The sequence below is a fragment of the Pelodiscus sinensis genome, chromosome 3, assembly GCF_049634645.1.
Source record: "Pelodiscus sinensis isolate JC-2024 chromosome 3, ASM4963464v1, whole genome shotgun sequence".
Classification (NCBI taxonomy): Eukaryota; Metazoa; Chordata; order Testudines; family Trionychidae; genus Pelodiscus; species Pelodiscus sinensis.
The window spans coordinates 53,192,905-53,211,330 of record NC_134713.1 but is presented as its reverse complement, the minus strand read 5'-3'; the positions used below and the strand labels follow the sequence as shown (position 1 = coordinate 53,211,330).

Below are 18,426 nucleotides of genomic sequence, written 5' to 3'. Positions count from 1 at the left end.
ATTTGCATTTCAATGCACAAATACACTAAAATGTTATCATGACTTTCACTCAAATTTCTGTTTCTTGAGAGGCACTCTTAGTCCCGAGTCTGAGTGCTAACATTTTACATATTTCAATAGGTTAAAAACACTATTGTATGTTTTATATTTCTTCTAAATAAACTTATTTTAAACACACACACACACACACACACACACACACACACACACACACACACAGTCACTGATCCCCACTTGAAAAGACCCCCCAAAAGTTCATTTTCTAAAAATTATGCCATTTTGGCGTTTTAAGGACAAAAAGATATCTTACAACTGGAATTTTTCCCTTACCTGTAAAATTGGGTTCTGGGAATGCCATCTGATCATGGGTATCTCCCTGCCTTTATAATTCAATGGGATTATCGCCATCCTTTACTCTGAGTTTTCTTCTCTAAGATTTTCTATATAGTATTTCTATTGTTATGGACATTTCTAAACTGACAAACTTGCTCAAAAGTTGACTTTCAATTATCTTCAAATTGAAAGTGTTAACTTATCTGTCATTGTCTGATACAGGAAATAAATCAGAATTGGTATTTTCAGTTCTGACAATGACAAAAACTAAATTTCTGAGATACTGTGTGAATCCTGTAAAAGAGGTATTAGAGTGGTTGCCACAATTTACTATAGAATAAACAGCTCCACAATAACATTAATCATCATGACAAAAAGTAAAACTACCACCAACTTCTCACTCCAACACCCACTTCCCCCTCCCACAGCAAGACCTTTACACAATACTAAAATTGTTTTACTGAAAGCTGTTATGTCTTCTATGGAAAATCACAATGAATGATGTCACTCACAGTTAATACGCATTGCCATAACCTTTCTACAATGATTACTATAGTCCAGAAAGTGGATTTACCTGTAAAAACATTTGTATTCACCTCTCTTAGTACCGGAGAATTAACATGACCTACCATATACTCATAACATTATCATACACGGTATTCCCTTCCAGTGCAGGATGTCACGATTTACCAACATTATATGGCTTTATTTACAACTGAAGGAAATGCAAATAACATTGAACCTAGAAGTGCAGCTCTCCATAACATTAACAGATTGCATTCAATCCTGCCATCATCTACAGATATATAGCCCTGATGTGAATTGAAGTCATTATGGACCTATCCAATGCCAACTAAAGTTAACAGAGAATCTTCCACTGACTTCATTAGTTTTAGATTACACCCTAAATTAGGTCTCTTAGTTACTTCATTTTACATTGAGACTGCATTGTTGGGGGTTGGACAATTGTACCAAATGGCAGAATGTGATCCACTAAATCAAAGCAAGTATTTTTATAGTATTTCATTGAGTTATGCATCATAGAAATTTATATGGAATCATGTCTGTCTTTAATCCCACAGTATTTAAACAGTACCATTTTTCATGTTTGTTTGCAAAGAGGTACTCACACACTCTCAACCACAATAGTAATTTGAACAGAGGGAGAAATGAAAAAAAGATATCTTTAGTGAAATGGCAAACCATTTGTAAGAAAGAAAGAAAGAAAGAAAGAAAGAAAGAAAGAAAGAAAGAAAGAAAGAAAGAAAGAAAGAAAGAAAGAAAGAAAGAAAGAAAGAAAGAAAGAAAGAAAGAAAGAAAGAAAGAAAGAAAGAAAAGTCTTTTCTTCAGCCTCAAGCCACATTGTCAGTTCACTGCCATTAAGTTTAGAACATATAATCCTAGAATAATAGTAAGAGGAGTGGCTTTGTTAACCCTTGTATAATTATGATGCAAGAGAATAAATCATCTGTGTATTCACAGCTTGAAATATCAATCCTCTACTTAAAATGGACTTGTAATATCAATAACTCTCTGACCACATGCTAATTTTAGTTTCAGTATTGATTGTTTCACTTTTGCTTGTTACTGTAATATGCCTCCTCAGCCTCACAGCTTCATACCAACTTCTGTGTTCATTTAAAATTTCTGTCAACATAATTTAAATGGAAATGTTATTATTTCTTATGCATCTTACATTTAGTAATAATGGGATAATGATAAGTGAATATCCTCAAGAGAAAAATACTTATAGTCAAAACAAAAGTGATAAACCAGGTAAACCTTTTCATAGTCTATGTCAAATGCAAGAATCACATGAGAATATGATGCACAGCATGTATGAAATCATATCATGCTTTCATTCTTACATAGCTCCAACTTCAAGATCTACAGAAAATACAACCTAAAAATTTAAGCTGCAAAGGTAGTTTGCCAACAGTTTACAACCAAGAGAGTCCTTAGCTCTTTAATATAATTAGAAGCACTGAATATAAAATTCAGAGTTAGTCACATCCATCAGTTAAACTCAATGAAGTACATTGGATATTCATGATAAACAAGCAAAGTGAACATGAAAATACTGTCATGTGTTAGTGAGCATGCACTATAACAATACTTTTCAGAGGCCTCTCACCCATAAAGCTCATGTAACCAGTTAACTAATTCATTATCATGCAAAGAAGCGTTGGGTACCCTTAGCTTGGTAAATAAGTCAAAGTGGTCTACACTAACTGCTTTGGGAGATTTCTGACAATATTTCTGGAAACACAAGAAGTATAAACATTAGAAGCTCTTACATGCATTAGGTTCTGCATACTAGAAAGATCTGCAAAAGCTGGTAATTTTGAGTTTTGAGTTGTCAGATATAGTCAATGCACTAATAGTGTTGCTTGAAAAAGAGAAAAAAACTGAATTTACACATATTTCTAACATTAAATTAAGCCATATTTTACAGCCATTTTGTTTTAATAAAGTAAGCAACTCTTGATCTGTGGTATGTGGATGGGACAGGAAAAACTGATACTAAACATTGTTTGATGTTTGGATAGAGTATTTCTCTCAGCAACCTAGCTCAACTTTGCTCTGTTCAACAAGGAAAAGTTGTCTTTGCTTGACCACCAGTTTCCCTAAACATGCACCAGCTTATGAACCATGGTTTCACATTTTTAAGGCATTTTCACTTGATGCAGTAGGCCTTTGTCTGACTAAAGGAACAAAGAAGAAATTTACATTATCTGACCGTCATTCGTTTCTATCAGCAAAGCACAGCAATTAATCTCACCCAACAAATCTGAGTTAGCAGAACATGACCAAAGTGGTATTAGAAGTGCCATCATGGAGCTCTGTGACCTGCACTCTAACTAAATCTGTGGTCATGGATATGTATGTACTAAGATAATGGAATATTTGCAATAGGAATTTTAAAGTATACAACAAAAACCAAATCAAAACAAACCAAGAGTACATAGAATAATCAACCAATTAAATTCTATAATATTTTCCAATCTCCTATTATTCTTATATTCTAATATATTGTTTTGTGGGTAGAAATAAATAAAGGAGTGAACATTTTGTTATCAAAGACAAAGTAAAATACAGTAAGGTAAAGAAGGAAATCGAAGATACTGAACTATGATAAGCTCATTATTTGATACCTTGCTCTATACTGCTGCTTCTTACTGGAACTTGTGGAAGCTGTCTTCCCCTACGACTGTTGACCGATGTGTCTGTGGGAGGTGACTGAGATGGACTTCCTTGTTGGTGTATTCTGCAGATGGAATGAAGATAAAATAAAATAGTCCAAATAAAATCTGAATCAATACATTTTGAGTGGTAAGATTATTAAAATGCATATATGGAAGATGCATAAATTATATGTATGTCACACTGTCCTATTCATACAGTCCTCAATGCCTGGAGAGTTAACCTGTCTTTTACTTGGGGGAAATATTTTCAAACTCCACATTTTTCAATTTTCTTAAAGAAAACATTAGACAGGAACTGCAAACTTCAAATAGGAGTCTAAGGGCCTAGTTAACCATTGTCTCCCACTTTGTACAATCATTTCCACCTGCACAAGCAAGAGGTGTGAAATATTATCATTTTGATTGGGCAACATTTGCATTAATATCAAACTTAACATGATACAGGGCAACAGAGAATTTAGTTACTAGGATCTAATATTATAGAGGTAAAGTGGTTTGTCTGAACATTTCTTTTGATGAAGTGCGCTGTTACTGTTAATTTTTGCAGTGTGTGTGTTTGGTAATAGGTGCAAATTCTTAGAGAAGTTGCACAGAATTTTAGTACTCTTACCCAAGTAGATATTCTAAATTCATTTGCTTTGACTGTGTGGATAGATGAACTATGCTAGCAAACTTTCTAAATAGTTTGGCTTCTTATAGACACACTGAGCTTAACACATCAGATATCTGTGAGATACAAGTAAATTTACATATAAAATTCTTAAGGCTGTTCTTGGTACCATGGGATATTACCACTAAAATACAAAGGTGAAAAAAACCTTTGATTACTTAAGGTACAGTATTTTCTAAATATGTTACATTTATCTAACGTATTAAAGTTACACATATATAATTTCTCAAAGTTTGCTGTTATCTGCAAAACATTAATAAAGTTAAACAAATTACAGATGGTGACCTTTGGCATTCAATAGGCCAAATGACTTTCTCTTAACCTGCTGCTGTAAAACAAGAGTTAATGGTATGGAAATTGTATGTTATTTACAGCACGTTTTTAAAACTAAATATTTTGCAAGTTTTCATGTGTATACATAAACAAAACAATGGAAGGACAAAGCACAGTCAAATTTTAACTCTCATGTTCTATAATTGTTTAATTTCAACAGTCAAAAGTACCATCTGGACAGTGAAGATAGACGAAGTAGAGGATATGGGAGAAGTGTAAGTACCATGGAGAAAGGATTGTAGTATTGTGCCAGAATGAGTGAATGCACCGTATATACTCGGGAAAGTACAACACCACACTGACATCTGGAAGGTAGGACATGAATGCTGTGCTGTACATTTAATAGGAACCTTGTCAGAAGTGGAGAAGGTGGCGCCGACCCTCCAGGGACTAGGTGATGTATAGAGCATAATGGTCTGACACTAGAATGCTCACTCGACCTTGAGCGAGTGTGATGCTTTCCCCTAATGACTGGCTGCTCAGTTGTTCTTGGGGTTGGAAGTCCCCTTCTAGAAAGACAGGGTAGCAGAACCCTAAAACATTAGGGCCAAAAAGAAGTTGTTCAGTCATTAGCTTCACATAAATTTCCCCATGCCTCCCTCCACCACTGAAAGCAACAGGAGCCTGTTTAATAAGACATATAGTCACATTTTCATTCTGTGAAAATTTATTTATTCAACCTATAACTCTGTTTCAAAAGGCTGAACTGCAAAACCTTCACTGCAGATACATATGCCATGTATGCCTATATTCCATAAGCCACATTGATTTTAACAGGTTATTGACTAAAAATATTATCTTCATCTTCAGTTGCTTTAACAACAGAAAATGAAAGCTAATGCAGCTCTGGAACAATACCCTGATGAGATATCATCATTGCGGGGAAAATATCAAAGTCCACTTTTAACCACAGCGCACACATTTTCAAAATGCACATTTTCATTGTTGTTAAAATTTTACCTGAATGTTCACGAAGGCCCCCAATTCACTAAGGTACTTAAGCACATATGTAATCCCACTAAGCCTCTTGGGGACAACTCACGTGCTTAAAATGAAACATGTATCTTGCTGAACTGGGGCCTCAATTAGAAGATATAATTCTGAACGAATAATAATGAAAACTGTATTAAAGTAAAACATGCAGTACAGTTTATTAACGGTCTCAGTATAACAATGTAAAGTTACATATAATCACTGAACTATTAGTCAGTAAGAGATAAAATTAACTTTTAAATTAACAAATTTTGCCTTTTTATTTTTTTCTGATTTTCACAATTGTGAGACATTCCCTAAAATGCATTGTTGTTTAGCACACTTTTGAACTCAGCCTTCTCACTATTTCTATTTACAATATTTTTTTTCTGAATTTACTTATTTTTTCAGATTTCTAAATTACAGCTACAGGAACCCATTTATAAATTAAAAATGCCAGTAAACAAAGGACCTCCCATGTACTCCCCAACTCCTGAAACACACACACCTGTTTCTCTTTTATTCCTTGTGAAACCCTACTTACCAGTAATCTTTTTAGGAATAGATTTTTTTGCTACTGTTTACATAGTTCTAAAATGGGCTCTGATATGTTATTTGTAGTTTGGCTTTGGGACACCTCTAGAGAAACAATGTATTTCATGAACAACTTGAAGCAAGGATTCAACTTCTTTGCTACCTCGGAACAATCAAGTCCCAAAATTACCTATGTATAGAATGAATTTTCTGAGAATTTATGAGGCAAACATATTAAAAATCAGTGCTTTAAGTAACTTAGATTCCACTAGAAAGATGGCCTTTGCCTTCATTCACTCGCTCCTCTTCACCTCTGTAAGGGCTAGCTCTTTCCTGAGGGTAGCTTGGCTCTATTTCCATTAAGGGGCAATGGTACAATAGGGGGCAATGCCCATTTTGTTAACAGAGGGCAGCCAATAGCCTCAGTCACATTAAGTAAAATGGAAATTGGCTAATTATGTCTTGTAGTGTCATCTTGGGGTGAGGGGGGGGGAGAGGGAAGAATCCTTAATGTGATTAGAATTTAAGTTTCCAGGCTCATAAAGAATTTGCAGATTCCCTTTTAGGATAAGGACTGAGAGATCAGATATGAAGTGATACTTTGTGAAAAGTATTTGCCCATGGATGATATGGTGCTTTTATAATTTCTCATAATGATTGTCTCCTTTTACCAGTTGTTTTTGGGGCATTTAGTGCACCAGATGAAGTACATCACATGCTATGATAGCTATGCATTAGACCCACAGATCTTGAAAGGTGTGTTGTTGGGGGGTATTGATTGTCATTGCTGTGGAGACATGTCCACAGATTTTGCATATGTTATTCTGGAAGGATCTGATGCCACTTTGAGTTGGTGAGTTTCTAGGCAGCTTGCTTCTGATGATGAACTTGCTATTAACTAACCACTTCAACTTGAAATGATGTCTTTACAATATGCATTAACTACTTATGCTGAACAATCTAGTCCATCATATATTTAACTGTGACACTTGGAGTACTTTCCCCAGACCTGAAAAAGAGCTCTGTATAAGCCTGAAAGGTTCTCTCTCTCACACACATAGAAATTGGTCCAATAAAATATATTACCTCACCCAATTCGTGTCTAATATCCTGGGATCAATACAGCTACAACAATACATTAATCAAAATCAGATGTTTATTCCATGATGGACCAAGAGGTCAGAGCTAAGATTAGTTGGGTGACTAAGTTGTGCATTTCTAGACAGAGACTCCACTAGGTAGAAGGAGGAACAACTAAAGCAGAGACTGCCACACTGTAGGGCAGGGAGTAAAATGAGGCCCAACCTGGGCCACTCCTCTCTCTAGTACCTCGCTGGATCCAAAATTGCACTGGGGAGACCCCTCACATTGGGGGGCAGAAGTTGGACCCAGGCAGTACCTCTCTCTCTCCCAGGGTACGTCTAGACTACATGGCTCTGTCGACAGCCATGTAAAATAGTTTACTCAGCATAGTCAAAGAAGTGGGGATTTAAATAATCCCCGCTTCATTAAAATAAAAATGGCCGCTGCGGTGTGCCGATGATCAGCTGATCTGGCACAGCGCGGCAGTCTAGATGTGGCATAGTCAACAAGGGTAGCCTTTGTCGACCGCTCCGGTAAACCTCGTTTCACGAGGCATACCAGACTGGTCAACAAAGGCTTCCCTTGTTGACCATGCTGCATTTAGTCTTCCGTGCTGTTCTGGATCAGCTGATCGTCGGCACAGCGCAGTCGCCATTTTTATTTTAATGAAGTGGGGATTATTTAAATCCCCGCTTCTTTGACTATGCTGAGTAAACTATTTTACATGGCTCTGTCGACAGAGCCATGTAGTCTAGACGTGCCCCCAGTGAGGAGCCAGATATCAGATTATAAGAATGGCCATAATAAGTCAGACTAATGGTCCATCTAGCCCAGTAGCCTGTGTTCTGACAGCATGGCCAATGCCAGTTGCTTCAGAACAAACGAACAAAGAACATATAAATGACACATCATCCATCTGCCCATTCCCAGCTTCTGGCAAACCGAAGACAGGGACACTTGAACATGGTTTTGCATCCATGCCCATCCTTGACCAATAATTCCCATGAAGTTCTCCATCTCTTTCTGGAAACCTGTTATAGGCTTGGACTTCAGGACATCCTCTGGTAAAGATTTCCACAGGTTGACTATGTACTGTGTGATAAAATACTTTCTTTTTTTGTTTTAAACCTGCTGCCTATTTATGTTATTGGGTAACTCCTAATTCCTGTGTTTTGAGATGTAGTACAGTAAATAACATTTTCATACTGATCATAATTTTATAGAATCTATCATATTCCCCCTTAATCATATCTTTTCCACTTTCCATTGAAAAGTTTCAGTCTTATTAAGTTCTCATAGAGTAGCTGTTCCATACACCTTATCATTTGTATTGTCCTTTTCTATACATTTTTCAATTCCAATGTATCTTTTTTGAGATGGGGCAACCGGATCTATTTCGTTTTCAAGATATTAGACTAGCATGGATTTATATAAAGGCAATATGATAGTTTCTTTATTTTTTATATTCCTTTCCTAGTGATTGCCAACATTCTGTTAGCTTTTTAGATTGCTACTGCACATTGAGTGGATGCTTTCAGAGAACTATCCAGAATGGCTTCAATATCTCTTTCTTGAGTGGTAACAGCTAATTTAGACCTCATAATTATAAAGGTATAGTTGGAATTATGTTTCCAATGCACATTACTTTGCATTAACCAACATTCAGTTTAATCTGCCATTTTGTTGCCTAGTCATCAGTTTTATGAAATCCATTTGTAACTCTTAACTCTGCTTTGGACTTAACATCTTGAGTAGTTTGGTATCATCGGCAGATTTTCCCATCTCACTGGTTACCCCTTTACAGGATCATTTATGAATATGTTAAATAGATCTGACTCCAGTACAGACCTGTCAGGGACATTCCTATTTATCTCTCTCCATTCTGAAAACTAATAATTTATTCTTATCTTTTGTTTCCTATATTGTAACCAGTTTCTGATCCAGGAAAGGACCTTCTATTTGATCTCATAACAGCCTTTGCTCAAAAGCCTTTAGTGAGGGACCTTATCAAAGTCTATCTGAAAATCTAAATACACCATATCCACTGAATCCGTCATGTCCACATGGCATTTGAATTCTACTAAATTGGTGAGGTATGATTTCCATTTACCAAACCCATGTTGATTCTTTTCCAACAAGTTGTGTTCATTTGTGTCTCTAATAATTATAATAATTCTTTACTATAGTTTCAACAACTTTGCCTGGTACTGAAGACAGGCTTACTCCCTGCAATTGCTGGAATTGCCTCTAGAGCCCTTTTTAAAAATTGGAGTCCCATTACCTCCTCTCATCTGGGACAGAAGCTGATTTAAATAGTTGGTTGCATACCACAGTTACTCGTTCTGCAATTTCTAGTCTTGTTTTCTTATTACAGTTTAATTTATCTGTTTGTTCCAAAACCTCCTCAAATGAAACTACACGTGCGGGGAAGGGAAGCAGGAAACTTTGGACCTCTGGATATTCCAGCCACGAATTCCAGTCCCTGTGATTTTCTCTGTCTTGTTTTTATTGTGCTAGCCCTCTTTCCCTTCTCACCATCCATTTATTTCAGCTTCACTATACATCTGCCTTTCCTCTTATTCCCTCTTCTGTTCTTCTTACCTATTCCTTCCTTTTTCTTTATGTTTAATCGCTCCCCTTCTAAATAGCTCTCTTCCTCACCCCCAGAAAAATTGTGAAACCAGTATCCCATTTTCTGCCATCATATTGATCTCTCTGCTTGCATGTTATAAGCCTTGCTCCACTCCGTATCTGGTCTATTTAGCAATATTAGGTCATTAGATTAGATTTATGGAGGGTAGGTTCATTAATGGCTATTAGCCAGGATGGGTAGGAATGGTGTCCCTAACCTCTGTTTCTCTGGATTACCTGTTGTGATCCCTCCCTCTGGGGCATCTGGTATTGGCCGCTGTCTGCAGACAGGATACTGAGCTAGATGGACCTTTGGTCTGACCCTGTATGGCTGACCATGTATAGCTGTTCTTATTGTCTTATTGCTTTTTTGTTATCACTCATCTTATTTTTAACTTGAAAGCACATATTTATACAGTACAATGGGGTTCTGGCCTGTAACTGGGTCTCTGAGGTGCTTCAATAATATAACAACAACAAGTATAATCTACTAATATTATTAGTAAGGTGGTCAGATACTTCCCATTATAAGACTTTGTTTTCCATTGCTTATAGCTTGGCTAACTTTAATCACCTAGGCTGAAATCATCCATCGTGGGTGACCACGTCGGGATGGTGTTTTTTTGGTTTTTGTTTTTTCATTTCAAATAAAACAGTTTAACCATTTCCCAGAAAGAGGCTAGGGAAAATAAACTGGTTTGACAATGTTACAAAACTATCAATCTTTGAGATGTTCTAGTGCCTCCTACTTTGGAATGGGGGTTGCAGAGGCTACAGGACTGGGACAAGTTGAAGGGCATGGGGCAGGAAAGGTCAAGCTTGGGGAAAGTATATTCGTATCAAAGCACATTTCCCTGTAGCAGCAGGCATGGAACACAACTTCCCCAAATCTCACTATTTGTTTGATATCAACAAACATTTGTGAAACCGTATAGTAACATTTCCCATCCCCTCCCCCCCATCACAGAGGCAGACAACTCACTATTGCTATCAGTTACTCCATTAGCACAAGTGGTGAAGTATGGTAGATCTGAAGGTTCCAATCCTGCTGCTGACCGCGTGGGTGTCAATATGATGCTACATTATTGACTTTATTTTATTTTAAATTTGTTTTTAAAAAAAAACATATAGGAAATCACACACAAAAAGCCCCATACTAAAAGAACATTATTAATGTTACAAAGCCAAACTAGAGATGTCTAAATACAGATGACTATACGATTAACTGATAAGCCTGGGCTTATCAGTTAATCCAGTCAACTACATGCAATCCGCTTCCCTCGCACCGCTGCGTCTACAGAGGGGGAGACAGGTAGGAGCAGGTGCTGGCGGTGATTTTAAGCTAGCTCCTTCCATGGGAGCTGCCTGCTCCCCATCAGGCTGCTGCCTCTATTAGAGGGGAGGAACAGGGGAGGCTGCTGCAAAGCATGTTCTGTATGTGGGAGGTCCAAGCTCCCCAACGACAAAGGCTGCTGCCACAGAGCAGCCTCTGTCCATGGGGAGCTCAGACCCCCCGGGGAAAAGAGCTACTGCCACCCCACGGCAGGTAGAGCTGGTCTGCACTGGGCACTGGGTTTTAAACTGGCTCCATTCGCAGACTGGCTCCTGCCTGCCACCATACGATAGCCAATAAACTCCCAGGCTCTGCTGGGCAAAGCACTTTTGTTGTTTTTGTGGCATTTAGCTTATTTTAAAGTGTATTTTGTCTTTAGTAGCAATAAATATATTACCAGTCTACTATTTCATTTATGCCTAGAGAGAACTTTCAGATGTTGAAACAGAAGTGGATCCAATCCCAGTCAGGATCATGAAGTATATTTGTGATGGCACTGAATATAATGGAGCTTTTTCATTCCCAGCATGCTGCCCAGATCTTAAACTCTTTTACTGCATCCCACCTGGAGACTAATGTTGAAGTTATACAATGGCATCAGTTCTTAATTTCTAATGAAAGAGGTGCTGTATCATAAACAATGAAATGCTGGGTCTCAAGCAATTTTTTTCTTTTCTTTTCATAAATGATGTGGCAAGCCCAGAGGTTCAGGTGCTATAAATTGCCAAACCTAGAGGTGCCAAGGCTCAGCTCTGGCATAAATGAAGCACTTAATGACAGTAATAAGAAAACCTTTTATCCCTATCAACTATTTCAACATAGCTGACTGATATTACATCATGTGTTATCTGCTGAGATATCCTAATAAACATAGGAATTAAGCCCATGTATAAAAAGGCAATGGCAGTTATACAAAATGCAGTAGGAGGTAGGATGCTGGACATCTGGTTACACTTGCTGATTAATGGGCACACATGGTAAAATGCAAATTGCCCACTAGGTGCCTCTTGCTTTCCCTCAATCTTTACTTTGTCTTTTTAAAGCAACTTTCAGATCAGCAAGATCTGCACAACAAAACTGATCTCTGATCTTGATGGCCCTGAGGAAGCTATTTCTATCCCAGTTATGGATCTTGGTGTCAATGATGTTGGCAATTAGGGGACATTTGGTGCATTGGTGCTGCTTGCCTCCTGTGATGGAGGCAGACAGGCAGAACTGATCTGAAGATAATTCTCTAGAAATCCCCAACCTGGTTCTCTTGTGGTAGAGAGAAAAGGACTGCAGCTCTAGTGTAGTATTTGCTATGGATGAGCAGTGATTATCTAGCATATTAATTAAACTGTCTAACTAATCTTACTAACCTCCCTAAACAGTACTGTTGTGATATGACACATATGATGAAATAATAAATCAGAATGTTCAGTCCTATATAGACAATTCTCTATATGAGATGTCAGATGACAGATTATCTATTAAGACATGATGTGCCATTAAGAAGCAAAAGGAAGTGACAGAATTCATCATTCCCTGGCTGCTGCTGTTTCTGCGGTAGAGTTCCCACTCCTGGGCTACGTCTAGACTGGCATGATTTTCTGGAAATGCTTTTAACGGAAAAGTTTTCCAGTAAAAGCATTTTCGGAAAAGAGCGTCTAGATTGGCACGGACGCTTTTCCGCAAAAGCACTTTTTGCGGAAAAGCATCCATGGCCAATCTAGATGCGCTTTTGTGCAAAAAAGCCCCGATCGCCATTTTCACGATTGGGGCTTTTTTGTGCAAAACAAATCTCAGCTGTCTACACTGGCCCTTTTGTGCAAAAGTTTTGCGCAAAAGGGACTTTTGCCCGAACGGGAGCAGCATAGTATTTCCACAAAAAGCACTGATTTCTTATAGTAGGAAGTCAGTGCTTTTGCGGAAATTCAAGTGGCCAGTGTAAAAAAGCGGCTGATTTTCTGGAAAAACTGGCCAGTCTAGACACAGTCCTGTAGTATTATCAGAAAGAGGAATTATCTAGATCTTCAACCAGGAAGTCAAGGAATACTTAGTGCTATGGATGTGTTTTTAAAAGTAAAGAAATATTTTAAGATGTCCAGATTGGTTTTTATAATCTTCCTGACCTTCCCTGTCAACAAATGTTACATTTCTAAAAACAGCACTCAGATACTTTAAGTGGTGATTGTTGTCACTACATAAAACTGACTACTGCATAATTTTAAGGGATTTTAACACAAAAGAGGCCATGACGTTGCAATACCAAGCTATAAATCCATTAAATCCCATACATATCAGAACAGAGCTATTATATATGTCACAGATGTATCAAGTCTCAGATTTTCTCACAGAAAAAAAAAGGCTAACTAATTATTGTAAATATTTTATGTTTGTTTGGTGCAAGTGCTATCAAAACTTTGAAGTTGTCAGTATAGTTTAGATTTCAGATGTAGGTTAATTACTTATTGGGAGACAAATAGCTTGGTTCAGACAGAATAAACTATATCTTACATATGTGTTCATTCTTAGAATGCAAAAGCAGAGTGCATTTTATAAGCTTTTATTTGTAGCTCTCAAATGTCTAATAACATACACTATATTTACGTTCTCTGCAAAAAAAATTTCCAGTTGCAATAATTCAAATCCCAAGTGATCAGAAATCATGACTCTGCTTCCCATATTATATGAAATTAATTTACTACTCATGAAACATTTTAAAATAAGTTGCTTAGGGAAGAGGCTGTCCCATATTCAGCTTGTTGATCCTTTAGAAGGAAACAGACCACCCTCAATCTGTATATGATCATTTCAAGTTCAAATTACCCTTAAATACATACAAGAAATATAGGCCTTCCTAACATGAGAGACATAATGTTTTTGCATTGCAAATATATAATTACTATCTTCTGAAGTGCAAACATATAGGCTACGTCTAGACTGGCATGATTTTCCGCAAATGCTTTTAACTGAAAAATTTTTCCGTTAAAAGCATTTGCGGAAAAGAGCGTCTAGATTGGCACAGATGCTTTTCCACAAAAGCACTTTTTGCAGAAAAGCGTCCGTGCCAATCTAGACGCAGTTTTGCACAAGAAAGCCCCGATCGCCATTTTCGCCATCAGGGCTTTTTTGCGCAAAACAGTTTTTAGCTGTCTACACTGGCCCTCTTGCGCAAAAACATTTCCGGAAAAGGGCTTTTGCCCGAACGGGAATGTCAAAGCATTTGTGCAAGAAGCACTGATTTTGGACAGTAGAACATCAGTGCTTTTGCGCAAAATCAAGCGGCCAGTGTAGACAGCTGGCAAATTTTTGCGAAAAACTTGCCAGTCTAGACGCAGCCATAAAGCATAGGGCTGGAGTAAAAATGGTTGATATTTGAAATTCAGCAAGGGTATTCTATTCATTAAGGGTATGTCTATACTGAATTCCTCTTTCGAAAGAGGAATGCAAATGAAGATGAATGAAATTACAAATGAAGTGCGGATCTGAATTTCCTATGCTTCATTTGCATAACCACAACTGGGCGCTATTTCGAAATACCCTATTTCGAAAAAAGAAAAGCTGTCTAGAAGCGGTTATTTTGAAAGAAAACCCTTCTTTCAAAATTACTCTTAAACCTCATTTTATAAGGAGTAAGGGTAATTTCGAAAGAAGAGTTTTCTTTCGAAATAACCGTGTCTAGACAGCATTTCTTTTTACAAAATACGGTATTTCGAAATAGCGCCCGAATGCAATTATGCAAATGAAGGGCAGGAAATTCATATCCGTACTTTATTTGCAATTTAATTTGTCTGCATTTGCATTCCTCTCTCGAAAATGGAAAGCAGTGTAGACATACCCTAAGGGTTGTAATATTTGTCACTCTTCAGGAGAAAATGGAAAACTCAACTTACAAGCATATAATAAAGTTCTGAGTATGCACAATAGGCATCCATTAAGCTATTAAAACTAATAAAGCATTGAACTTTTGTTCAAAACATAGTCTTAAATCTGGGCCCTATTGAAAATAATGCTAAAACTCCTATTAATTTAATTAGGCTCATGATGTCACAATGCATATGATCTCTGCCTGTCCTGGCACAGAAGCTGCTACTAGGACAAGAAAAAAATTAAATTAAATGAAATTAAATAAAACAAAAGAAAACAAACCTCCTGCCTCTAGACTAAGCATAGAAAATCATATGCACCAAGAGAAAAAAAATCAAAGATTCAGTGGAATCTGTGATCTGTGACTGCAACTTTTACTACATTATACAAATTATAAGCTTTTTATTTGAAAACAAATTTAAATTTCAATCTTTTTTCAATGCCGCTATTCACCTCTTGTAGTGTAGATAGGGGTATAGCTGTCTTGTTGACACAGCCTTACAGAAATCTCAGCAAAAACGGGTAAGCCCCCCTTTCACTCTCTCATCAAAATGTACATTTAGAACTAACTGGAAGCAGTAGAATACTCTCATTATTAAACACAAATGTTTATTTTCCTTTGCTTTCTTTGTGAAAATGTTGAACTTAGGTACAAAATTCCTACATTATTATAGCATAAGAGGTAAAAGTTAAAATCATAATAAAGGCAAAATAAACTTCTTAAAAGCAAAGTTGATATTTCAAGAATCATATTCATATTAGGTAATTGCAAATTATAGTGTTTTCTATACATGTCATTTAATTTATTTCTATTTACAAGGATACCTGAGAAAATGAATGATGTTCATTATCTCCATCTTCATATTGCTATCTAAATGTGGCAATTCTTTAATTTTTGCAATTTCAATTGTGCAGCTTTTATGTCATATATCAAGATAATCTGTTTTGCAATTATTTATTGTTAGATTCACATTTGGTACATAGATTTTTTTCACTGTCAACATTATTTTTAGAATGTAAAACATCAAGCAGAAATATCAGTGATGAAGTACAATAAAAGAAAATGTTTTACTGCTTCATCATATACATTTTGATCCAAATCCTGATCCCAGAGATCCAGTGCCAAATCTTCCAGGACTTAATGGGTACAATATTTGAATAATTAAATGTATACAAAAGTAACTTTTAATCTTAGCCTATGAAGATTGTTTATTGGTTTATCCATTAATGAAGAAAGCCAGACAACCTCTATACTATGACATAATACATATGAGGCCAACACACCAGAAGTGACAATCTTGTGACATATGCAAACTCATTAAGACTTTTAACTAAGGCAGCATGAATTTGTTCTGGGAATTTTATAAATTTATTGTTTTACAGGTGACATTTAAAGTAGCAGTAGATACACTGGAACCAATCTGATTAAGAGAGAAGGTTGCTGCATATTGTAGAATCAGTCCTACCTTTCTGTTTCAGATGCGGAGTCTTTTCTAGTCTGTTTTTGGCTGTTATATCTTTCCACTTTTCTGGGCTGCCTGTGAAATGAGATGTCAAACAAAAATGAAAAAAGAGGAAAAATACGGGAAATATGAAGAGTAAAGCTTTAATTGTGTACTATGATAATAATGAAAGAAGTGGCTGACAGATGGAAAAGTGATATTATCTTTATGAATGGGTTGCTGAATTAGTAGTTTAAATCACAGATCTTTTTCTGTTATTGCATTAAATTAGTTCAATTTAGGTGATATGAAGGCTGTGGGTGCTAAATAGCAGACCTCACTCAACACTAGGGAAGAAAAAGATAATTATTTCCAGTAGGTAGCTTGTTGCATTGCTTTTTTTAACACTACTATCACATCACAGGACTAGAAATGAACCCCCGGCCTTTCTTGACAAGAAAAAAATACAGTACTGCAAGAAAGTGCAGTTGTAGAAGGAAGAAACAGAACACTGAAATGTAAATCTGAAAAATGTTTTAATCACATTTCCAAGTAATGAAGAAAACAAAATACTGCAATAAAATCAAGTATAAATCACACTGTACATTAGTAAAACCTTGTCTTATTTTACTGTGCCAAAATTGTTAAACATATTGAACTTTTATACGAAATAATATTCTTTTTCCATCAAATATTACCTGGTTGGTATTAGAACATATGTCTGAACCTTTTAAAAAAAAATGTAATTGGCTCCTGTAGATCAGTTAGCTTCCTTATGCTATTTTCCATATATATATCTCACAAAAAGCCAGAAGAGAGCTGAGACTGAAATTTTATTTGTTTCTTGCTTTCCACAGTCATTTCTTCAGCTGAGTATGTACTATGCATTCACTGGCCATATTTAAATGTTGCTATTTTTAAGGACCTCATTGTGGCCATCACACTAGTCAATGTTTAGGGCTAGGAAAGAATGTTCCCATCACTGCTAAACCTGGGTGGTTTGGCAGGGCTTGCCTTCCTCTCAGAAGCTCAGGGAGATGGTGAATATTATAGTTTTCTCACCATCTGTAAAGTGTCCAGTGCAAATACTAATTCAATACTAATTCCTAATAAACTAGACTTGGAATTAGTATTAGCAGAGAATGTCCCTCAAAGAAGGTGAGGAACAAGGCTAGATCTGGAACCATTCATCTTTATATGAGGAGAACAAGGCCCATAGATGGGGGAGGGTGAGTAGAAAGAAATTGCCATGGGGCTTGCAGATTCAAAGGGGCATGGAACTCCTAGTGCTATTGGTGCTACTGCAGCAACAGTGCTGGCTGGAGCCCTGGGCCTCTTTGAATTGCTGCTGGAATGTTACTCCAGGAGGCTCTGAAGGCCAGAAGCGGGGGCCATGTGGAACATGCTTCTCACTATCTATCTATCTATTTTAGAAATATGTGTCTGTCTGTGAGTCCATTTGTTCAAGAACTTCTCCTAAATGGTAAGAGCTAGGACCATCAAATTTGGTATGCAGCTTTGTCTTATCCTAACTTAAAGCAATGCCAGGGTTTCGTTGTACCAGGAAAATGGGATGTGCCGGAAATGGCATTGTTTTCCATAACATGGAAAGGGAGGAGGTGATCAAAGGTACAGCTATTCTGCAGAGTTACCACTAAGGGCAGCAAGCACAGGTGGCAGCTATACTGCAGAGTGACCACAGGGAATTGCTGCATCAGGAACAGAGTGGCCAGCTGGGGCCAGTGCTGTCCACGTTGCTGGCCATGGGTAAGTGGCCTCCTTTCCCAAATCCCTCCCCTGTAGCCCTTAGCCGCAGCACTGGAGGCGGGGACAGTCACCAGCCCAACCACCACGGTCCTCCCAGGACCATCCTCAGGGCTGAGCAGTGAAGCCCTGCCTCCCCAAGGAGACGATGTGGGGGGGTCTAGAACTGCGACCTGGTCTGGAACCCACTCAAACTCCCAACTTCCTTGCCCTAAATCCTGAACACCTTCTTGCCCTAACTTCTACATTTCTGCCCACTGCACTGATCCCCCC

At 37.3% G+C, this 18,426-nt stretch overlaps 1 protein-coding gene across 49 annotated transcripts in view; it reads right to left on the bottom strand.

Annotated features, from left to right (window-relative positions):
* The window catches only part of RIMS1 (regulating synaptic membrane exocytosis 1), a 465,499-nt gene that overhangs the window by 131,273 nt on the left and 315,800 nt on the right, over positions 1–18,426 (bottom strand). For 31 of the 49 annotated variants that reach the window (XM_025186713.2, XM_075923757.1, XM_075923727.1 and 28 more), the window contains 3 exons: positions 16,414–16,485; positions 4,893–5,075; positions 3,489–3,601 (listed from right to left, as the gene is read on the bottom strand). In XM_025186713.2, the coding sequence (XP_025042498.2) occupies positions 3,489–3,601; positions 4,893–5,075; positions 16,414–16,485 (368 nt within the window). The remainder of the gene's footprint in view (positions 1–3,488; positions 3,602–4,892; positions 5,076–16,413; positions 16,486–18,426) is intronic. The other 18 variants (XM_075923734.1, XM_075923740.1, XM_075923738.1 and 15 more) reach the window with 1 other exon arrangement.